Genomic DNA, 9754 nt, shown 5'->3' with positions numbered 1-9754 from the left:
CCTTGTCATTCCCTTAACAAACTTTGATCCTCTCGAGAGGCTTTACTTTCCCTATTCATGGCTAGTCTCAACTTTGTATACAGTTTCATTGATCAACACATCAAATTGCTTTTGTATCCTAATTTACAGGTAAAGGCCTCTTTTTTCTGTGTATTATCACCATCTTCAATTTGTCTTTCATCTCTCAACATCATCACCATCTTGATCTTCATCATCTTTATCCAGTCAATAATGAAACATTTACTTTTGGCTTAAGCTTGTTATTTTCAAGCTTTTCCCGTGTTTATATTGAAATTGTTTTTTTTCTGCGCAGTTTTGCTTTTCACAATTATTTTGATTAGCTTTTTTATTTTTGGGCAAAGTTAATCCCGTCCATTTAACATTTTACCCTTTGTTGGGTTAATTGAAAAATTGAAGATTTATTGCAATACAAATTCGAATCAAATTTAAATATAAGTGTCAATCTATTGAAAAGGCTTTGTTTTCGTGTTGTGTTGGTGCGAAGGTGAGACGGAAAAAAAGAGGAACATTTGAAGAGATGGTGAAAATAGTAAAAGCACTGGGTTCAATTTTTTATATGAAAAGATATGATGCTATGGATTAGTTGGGTAATTTCATGAGAAATGAAGCGATCCCAAAAAAATGGATGTCTACATCAGGATGCATTTCTCCTTATTATCTCCGCTATCAACCTGTAGGTAAAGAAAAGAGAATGGATATAAAAAGAAAGGTTAATGATGAGTTACAGATGGTCACAAATTATTGAAATGTACCAAAAATGGGCTTATTTTTTTACTAAAAGGTTTAGCTTTTTGTTTGAATAAAGCAACTTTCATTTAAATAAACTCTTTAAAAAGTGGGATTAGTGAAATTGAACTATTATTTACAGTTATAACCATTAGCTAATAGATTTATAAATTTCAAAATGATTAACTGTTCAACAAAGAAAATTTAAACTCACTTCAGAGTAGTTGTAATCCCCAAAAGAATCAGCAAGCCTCCGAAACTTATGAGATTTAATGACCTTGGTTGTGGATCGTATGGCAGCCTCCTATAGAAAGGTAAAATAACCAAATAAAGGGAACATTAATATCATATTAAAAGCTAATGACATGTTACGGAGTCACGCCCAACTTACCTCTCCATCAGGATTTAACAATGAGGTAGATATATCATCACCGGTTCCCCAATTGTTTTTCATCAATATATCTGATGGCGGGTTATGAGTCACTTTGCTATCAGAGCTCCAAACCGTTACTTCTGACCCGGCCTTGATAGTTGCGGTTCGAGGAAATTTGTAGGTGGTGACCACCTTTTCTCCAATTTTACGTTGCAATTGCCATCCGCTCAATGAGATGTCTTGGTCACTTTTATTGTGAAGCTTGACAAATTTTCCCTCTTGATCATAATCATTGATTTGAACTTCACCTCGACAGTCAGAGAAGGTTTTAAATTCAACTGTATTTTCATTGTCTTCAATGACAACCCGTTTGCGTTTTCTTGGCATGGCATAGACTCTGGGAGTTGCTAATCGGCCAGAGGTTGAGGAAGTTTCATCGGGTCCACCCTGACTCTTTCTAGGAGATAAGCTGAGTCGAGTTTCTTCTCCTTCCAACATTTTTCGATAGGCATTGATTTCGAGGTCCAAGGCAATTTTAAGATCCAATAAATCTTGATATTCTTTATGAATTTCTTTGAGATCATCTCTAAGTTTGCTCATTTCTTCATCCTTTTCCCGTAATGACAATGTTGCCCAGTTTCTTTCTTGCTCAATCAATTTTTCCAAGTCTTTGATACGAGACTTATATCCTTCATTGACTGCAGACAATTCTGAAACTTTAGCGGTAAGAGAGTCAACCTTATTTCTGAAAGTTTGCAAATCATTTTTGAGAGTAGTTTCTGAGCTGCTTTTACTAGTCAAACGCTTTTGTAGCTCTTTCAGTTGGGCTTCATAGGTTCGAGTTAACTCTTCACGGTTGAGACGAACTTGTTCCTCGCTTATCTGTCTCAATTCAGCAAGTTCATCAGCAAGTCTTTGCTCATACTGCTCTTTGATTTGCTCTTCAACAGCATGTTCAATTTGCGTTTCCCTCATGACTCTAGTTTCACTCAATTCTTGCTCATGTAAAGTTTCTTTGAAAATAAGCTCCTCCCGTAAACTTTGAATTTGATTTTCAAGGTTTACTCGAGAATATACTTCAGCCTCCAACTGTCGTTGGGCATCTTGAAGTTGTTTATTGGCCGATTGTAGATCATGGTTGAGCTCATTGATATTGTCTTCCAATCTTTTTCTCTCATTGTGAGATTGGTTAAGGCGAGATTTGGCATCATCCAACTGTGTCTCCAGTGATTCACATTTTTTCTGAACATTCAAGAACTCCTTTTGTTTTGCCTTGAGTCTAAAATTGAAACAAGGAGATGTGAAGAAGAGTTGATTAAATTTAAAAAAAACACTTAAAGATTGAGTAACTTACTTTTTATCAATCTCATCCTTTTCAGTTCTAAATCGGTTGGTATCCAATTCAAGTTTAGCTTTTTGAGTGGATACTTCGTCTAGAGCCAAACGAAGGTCTCTGATTTCTTTTTCGCAAACGGCTTTAGATTTATTAATTTCTCGTTGCCAACTTTCTTTCAGTGATTGTATCTCAGTGGCATAGTTGTTATTTTCATGCTGAAGTTCTCGGTTTCTTTGAATATATTGGGCAAGACGATCGTTTAAATTGGCAAGTTCATTTTTCTCTTGTTTTCTGGTCCTAATGGCAACACTAAGAGGGCTTGTCGCACGAGACTCAGATGAAGAAACCTCAACTATGGTAGTTGAACGCTTTGACTTTTCAGTTGAAGCCATGATTGGTGTTAAGTAGTATATAATTTCACAAATTCAATAGTAAAAAACTATATTTAATAATCAAACAACCAGAAATTAATATAAAACACCAAACAATTAAAGGGAGGCACCCACAAGTCTAACTTAAAACCAAATCGGAAACCTGAAAAGACCAGAAAAACCTCACTGCATTTTAAAAATGATTCTCTAAAGTGGTGACTTCACTCGGCGGTTAACAAAAGATTACCGGTATTTGTTATTGGTTACCTAAAAAACTAGCGGCAAATTTAAAATTACAGTTGAATAAACATTAAGCTTACTATTTTTAATTTACTTTAAACACGATTAGTTTACTTAAACCATTTACATTGATTGAATATTAATTAAATTTAGAGATAGAAAGCCACTTGAGTTAACAAAAAACAATTCAATGAGTAGCTTTCTGGAGCAAAAGATATCGCAAGCAAAAAAAAAGCTAAATCTAATGTAGTGACTAATTTAATGAGTACAGCTGTGTTTATTTCAATTGTTTATTTAACTGTTTTGATTAGTTTCATTATAAATTCCTTCTAAAATTGAATTACGATAAATATTCATAAGCCTCTACTTGAACATCAAACTGTCAAATTTTATCAACATCTGACATGGCCTTGTTTAAATGTAGCCATTGTTTTGAAAACAATGACCATTAGTTGCTGGTAAAGTGAATGTTGCCTACAAACCAAATTAACAATCAATGGAAATTGTTGAGTTGAAATAACGTCTAACAGTTGTGAAAATTGTTTGAAAAATGGCTAAATTGGGATATCGATATCACATGTGAAAGGTATCGATGTAACATTGTATAGCATTGCAATGATAAAATATGTAATATGAGCCATTGAATTGACGATCAACTTCTTCAACGTGATTCAAATTGATGAATAATCTACTTCAAGTGTTAACACAGTTAATTCTCGTTTCCCATCCTTAAATAATGTGTTATAATTACCAGTTGAACAAGAAAAACATGAAGTGTCCGTTAAGAAGTGCAGTAACAGTAAAGATGGACTTGATTTCTTTAAGGCCTCAACTTGTTTTTGAAGAAGTTATTTCTTTTTTTTTCTTCTCCTTTTTCTCGCTTATTATTATTTGTATCTTCCACAATCAACTTGTGATTAACTAATAGTGAATTGAGTGGAAGCAGTCAAAATAAATATATATAGAGATATATATATAATAAAAACAGGTCAACTTGTTCCCGGATAAGCAAAACCTATTCACGGTTGAAGAAGTCAACTTGCCCTTCAAGTTATATCATCTTCTTTCCTTTTTTTCACCAGTTTCTGCTGAACCTTCTTCTTCCTCTGAATAATTCTTAAATACCCAATTCTTCATCATCTTTTAGCCTGTCTCTCTCTCTCTCTCTCTTTCTTCCTCTTTCTTTCGCTCTTCTTTTTGTAAACCGACTTCTTCCAATCCCTCTTTCTGCTCTCCATTTACCTGGCAGAATGGCAACAAACATTCATACTGAGGGCCACTCTTTCGTCCCGGATCAATTCACTCCATGATCATCATCACCAAAACCATCATCATCATCATTTAGATTCCTTAGTCGTGTCTTCAGCTAGCCCTCAGAGTCCACTCTGACCCAACCTTCTTACTCGCTCTCACAACTCTTTACAAAAATATTTTGTTTACCGTTTATTTAATTAACCTTACCTAAAGAGACAAGTTACCTTCACATTTCACCTCAACTCCCACTGATTGTGTAAAAAGTGACTGATTATTCATTTTCTCAAAGTAATTTGTTTACATTTTTGTTCTCTCATTAAATCACCATCATCAGCACCATAATCTTCCCACTGATTGTTGACTACCCATTTACACTAATCTATTTTACTTATTGGTGCTACAACATTAAAGTGACAATTGATCAATCATAAACTTGTGATTTCTAATCCAACCAATTTATTGTTTTTGAATTTCAGCCATGAAAGATCAGAAGTAGTGCCATTAGCAGTTGAAACTTCTAGATAATTGTAAATTAATTTATCATCCATCAAAATATATCACAACAATGTTATCGTCCGATGATGAAAAGCTTCGCCGAAATTTACTCAAATCAGGCCAACTGTTTGAAGACCCTGATTTCCCTGCAACCCAATCATCTGTTTTTTACCACCAAACTCCACCATTTACGTTTACATGGAAACGTCCAAAGGAATTGACCAATTATCCAGTTTTCTTGGACGATGCAATTTTATTCAATTCCCACAACTTTTTTGATATTAATCCCGGTAAATTGGGTGATCGTTGGTTAGTCTCAACAATTGCCTCTTTAACCTTAACAAAAGGATTATTTTATCGCGTTGTACCAGCTGATCAATCATTCGATCCAGATAATTATTGTGGATTATTCAGATTTCGTCTCTGGTGGCATGATGAATGGAAAGAGGTTGTCATTGATGATCGTTTACCAACTGTAAATAATAAACTTGTTTTCATCCAATCAACTAAAGGTGATACTTTTTGGGCTTCGCTATTGGAAAAGGCTTATGCAAAGCTTCATGGTTCCTACGAAGCTCTCAAATATGGTTCAACCATTGAAGGATTATCTGATTTCACTGGAGGTTAGTTAATTTCAACCATTACTTCATAGTCATTCTACCCAGACAATTCGGGTTTATTTCCTTTTCCCTTCATTGTCTAGTCCATTTTCATTGAAAAAGAGTTGGTAATTATTTGACCACATCAACAATCAAGAAGCGTGGATCAAATTACTGTGATCATCATAGCTTGAAAATGTTCCAATTGAAAAAGCAGCATCAACATCAGAAAGTAAAACATCAGTTAACACGAAATTAGCTGCAAGAAAAAAATTGACAAGAAAAGCAAGTTAAGTAAAGTTTGCACTTTAAAATTATAGCTAAAGTTAATGGAAACGAAGAAGCACTCGAATATCTAATTAAAGAGTTAATAATACAATTATTTATAACAATTATCTGACAGTTAGCTGATCCTGCAAGATGTTTACTTACTTTGATAGACATTTAATTATTTAGATTAGAGATAATTTAAGAGCAAGATCAAATGCCATCCTGATGCCACAAATATAACACTTTAGCTCACATCAATAAGCAGCCTAAGGGTTCTAAAAAGGATTGAAATAATCTTTTAGCGATGAATGACAATGTTTTGTCATTTTGTTAGACATTAAAATTAATTAAGCAGATATGTGAGCAATTAAAATGTTTCGGATGTTCAAACATAAACCAAAACAAGTTGATAAAATAAATTACTATCAAGCTTTGGAACAGTGTCAAGTTGACTTGCTAATCACTTGTAATATTGAATCCAGCCATGAAAATATAGTTAGACGAGGTTGCTTCAACACTTGTTTAGTATGCATGTAAATCGCTAATCGATTAGTTAAGCGCAATTGGTAATTTTTATCATCTAATTTAGTAAACAGCTTATCGGTGAAAATCCGTGCGATTGATAATCGTCTATTGATTAGCGTCAAAAATTCAGGATTTCATGAGAATAGGTCCAACAGATAAATAAATTCCATCTTTATTAATGGCAAACACGAAAGGATGAAGCTTGTTATTTAGAGTTGGTTTCAATTCAATATTGAATTGAGTTTAATTTTGTTTGTTAATTCAGATTTGAGATCATTTTTGTGGATTGTAAATCTTTTCAAATCATCAGAGCTTCAGTGAAGATCCATTTTAGCTTCCATCATCATTAAAATTAGCTAAAGCCTCAGCTTCATCAGGAAATCAGGCAGTTTCTGGTTCATCAGAACAAATTTAAACAGGTACCATGACATAATAAAGTTTGGGTCAAAAGAGAAAAATTGAGTCTTTGTAAAGGCCATTATCAAATCCATGGGTTAGATCAGCACGAAACATTTACATTAAGATGTGAAGTTATAAAAGAAACAAACCAGAAATCAGGAGAAATGAGGTAATTTGAGGTTCTTTGAGACTGCTGGTTAAACCTGCTGACCAAATTGCTTCTGTTATTGTATTAAAACAGCAATCATGACTTGCTGGAATCTTGAAATTAATTTAACACTGAAATAATTTCTCATAATTTTCTCTCGCTTTAATGGGTCCAAAGTAACCAGTAACTTTTTTGCTTTACAGGTGTAGCTGAAAGTATTTCTTTGAGAGAGGAACCAACATCTTGTTCAACCTTGATAAACAAACTGCTCTCGATGACTTCAATAGTAACTGCTGTTGTTTCCAATGAAAATACTGCAATAACACCAATCAATGGAAGTCCAGTATCCAGCTCATATGAAAGGCTTGCCAATGGAATCTATTTAGCAACCAATTATCGGGTCATTGAAGTTCAAAGGTTAGATCATAAAGAATCTTGTCCAATATTGATTAAACTGAGGAATCCCCTGGGAACCAGTTCAGATTACATTGGCAGCTGGGGTAAAGATTCAATAGAATGGTCCAGATTAACAAATGATGAGAGGAAAACTCTATCTTGTGATGAGGGTGAATTTTGGATGTCCTATTATGATTTCATGAAAATCTTTACCTCACTTGAGGTGATCCATTTGGATGCAGAGACAAGTAAAGATGAACCAACGCTGAGGGGCAAATGTCCTTGGTGTATTAAATTTTGGCGAGGTAAGTTCAACATTATTGATAACAAGGCAAATAGCAGGGTTCATGGAGTGACTGGTTGATAACGAGTTTAATACTGGAAGCAATATCTCCATCCAGAAGTGAGACTTAATTAAAGATAATTAAGTGAAACACCAGCAAAATAAAAACAATGTACAGCTAAGGTAGCAAAGCTCCTGCCCACATTTAATGATCAACCTTTTCCAATATTTTGTTTCTGGTCAGTCCGAATTTTATAAATTGTTATTCAACAACAACAAAACAATTATCAGCTTTTGATCTCATTCAGCTTAGGTTAGTCTTTAGTCAAAGTTACACTTGAAAAATTTAATTAGATGCTAAAGGTGAGGCTTTTCACGATAAAATAGACTTGAAAAATCAGATAGGAGTAAATTTTAGACACTTGTGTGTATAAATGACTTAAGAAATAATTGTTGGATCTAAAACTGATTTAAGAGGTTCAAGAGGTTGATTAGAGACAATTAAATAAATCATTTAAAATCATTTATCACTGATTTTGCTTGAGTTTCATGCTTACGGTATTTTTCAAAAATAGCGCCTCAACTAAATGGCGGTTAATTGTGTTAATCATGCCATCTACTGTTTAATAATCTGAATATTGCATTTAAACTTTTTTTAACCATGAACTTGATAAAAGTAAATTAATTTTTCTTTTTATGAAATTATCTCTTTATCTAGGTATTTGGCGTAAAGGTGTAACTGCCGGTGGCTGCCGTAATCATGTACAGACCTTTCATACTAATCCTCAGCTTATGATAACTCTTAACAATCCTGATACTCTTGTCATTTGTTTAAATCAACATTCTGTCTTAGAGCCTAAAGTAATCGGATTTAGCCTCTATTCGTGTAGTAACATTGGCTATACAGGTGAAACTCGACTGGATAAAAGTTTTTTCAAGCGAAATCGTTCATTACACAATTCACTTTACACCAATACCAAGCAGATCTCATTGAGGTGCCAATTAGAAGAGGGTAAATTTGTGCTTATACCAACAAGCTTCGAACCAGGACAGGAAGGTCAATTTTCAATAAGAGTTTATTCGATCCATTCTATCAAATTATCATTTCTTGATTCATCACCTTCACTTATAAAATCACCCATAATCAAAGCTCCACCATCTTTTGACCTTAAATTTAGCCAATATGAAACCATGTTTCTACAACTTGCTGATGAGGTAACATTTTTTTTTCTTTAACAATCTAAAACAATTTACACTTGATTGTTCAAAATTTCTCATAAATCTCCTTTCATTACTTTAATTTAGCACAAAACCGTTAATGCATTCGAGTTACAGGAACTTCTTGAAAGCTGTTTACCCAATGATTATGTGAAAAGCTGTGCTACCTTGGAAGTTTGTAGACAAATTATAGCAACTTTAGACGTAAGTTCCTACTTGTAATTTTATCTTGCCTATTTAATTCATATTGTTTAATCTTACCATTTCACAGACAAGCAGCTCTTACGGCAGATTAAAGTTCACTGACTATAAGAACATTATGTGTTCTTTGCGATTCTGGCAAGCAATATTTAAAAATCACACCAAAGGTACTTCAGGTATTCTTAGAGCTGATAAATTGAAGGAGGCTTTACATGATGTCGGTATGTTAATTTAAAATTAAATTCATGTAAAGCTTTTCACTCATTATTGAACCTTTTTAATTTCAGGCTTTGAATTGAATGTGGAAATCCTTTCATACCTGGTTTTAAGATATATGAGGAAAGATGGAACCCTTAGATTCGGCGATTTTGTCCACAGTATACTTCATCTATGCATTGCGTTCACATTATTTGACAGAAAGGACCCAATGAAAACTGGAACAATCAAGATGAGCTTAACTGAATGGATCAAGGCATGTTTGCTGTCATGATTCAAAGACAATCTCAATTTATTATCCTTGTATCTCCGAAAAAGGTGAATGGTGAAACCATTTCGTTTAATTGTTGGCTCTTTGTAAGCTCAAAACCGATGCTGTGAGCTTTGTTAACTTGATTCTTGTAATCTCACTGAAAATGGTGTATATTATTTAAATTATTGAAGATATTAGTAACAATAACTTTATATCACATTTATAGATTATTTACTTACTCTTTTGTGTATAAATTGTAGTAAAAAAAGATTAATTTATCGCACAGAACGATTTGTTTGTTCAAGGAATTTGTAATTCATTATTGAAGCTATTTTTTTAAGCCGCAATAAAGTTGAATCTAATTTCGATTGAATCTTACACATAAAATCTCATTTATTAATAAATAGATAGATTTTAAATTTCACATTAA

The 9754-nt window shown here is 33.5% G+C and overlaps 2 protein-coding genes and 1 long non-coding RNA gene across 4 annotated transcripts; 1 reads left to right on the top strand and 2 right to left on the bottom strand.

Moving 5' to 3' along the window:
* Positions 1 to 399: 399 nt before the first annotated feature.
* On the bottom strand, positions 400 to 2987 carry LOC107361046 (lamin). The gene is made up of 4 exons (XM_015927761.3): positions 2475 to 2987; positions 1139 to 2399; positions 962 to 1051; positions 400 to 692 (listed from the first exon to the last, which is right to left on the bottom strand). Exons 1-4 carry the CDS (start codon positions 2846 to 2848, stop codon positions 651 to 653), a joined length of 1767 nt encoding a protein of 588 aa, XP_015783247.1. The 5' UTR covers positions 2849 to 2987; the 3' UTR covers positions 400 to 650.
* Positions 2988 to 3648: 661 nt separating this feature from the next.
* On the top strand, positions 3649 to 9700 carry CalpC (calpain C). 2 transcript variants are annotated; one of them, XM_015928159.3, is made up of 7 exons: positions 3649 to 4609; positions 4798 to 5439; positions 6961 to 7458; positions 8155 to 8651; positions 8742 to 8858; positions 8926 to 9076; positions 9143 to 9700. In XM_015928159.3, exons 2-7 carry the CDS (start codon positions 4887 to 4889, stop codon positions 9343 to 9345), a joined length of 2019 nt encoding a protein of 672 aa, XP_015783645.1. In that variant the 5' UTR covers positions 3649 to 4609; positions 4798 to 4886; the 3' UTR covers positions 9346 to 9700. The 2 variants fall into 2 exon arrangements, with proteins under 2 accessions (XP_015783645.1, XP_089126410.1); XM_089270284.1 differs by having other exon boundaries at positions 3785 to 3914.
* Positions 4755 to 6962, bottom strand: LOC149094586 (uncharacterized). The gene is made up of 2 exons (XR_016201035.1): positions 5848 to 6962; positions 4755 to 5674 (listed from the first exon to the last, which is right to left on the bottom strand). It is a non-coding gene; the product is annotated as an uncharacterized LOC149094586 (long non-coding RNA).
* Positions 9701 to 9754: the final 54 nt, after the last annotated feature.

The sequence above is a fragment of the Tetranychus urticae genome, chromosome 1 (genome assembly GCF_039701765.1).
Source record: "Tetranychus urticae isolate SD_2017Ah chromosome 1, NJAU_TeUrti_SD_1.0, whole genome shotgun sequence".
Taxonomy (NCBI): domain Eukaryota; kingdom Metazoa; phylum Arthropoda; class Arachnida; order Trombidiformes; family Tetranychidae; genus Tetranychus; species Tetranychus urticae.
The sequence above is the reverse complement of the archived record's forward strand: the minus strand, read 5'-3'. Positions and strand labels throughout refer to the sequence as shown.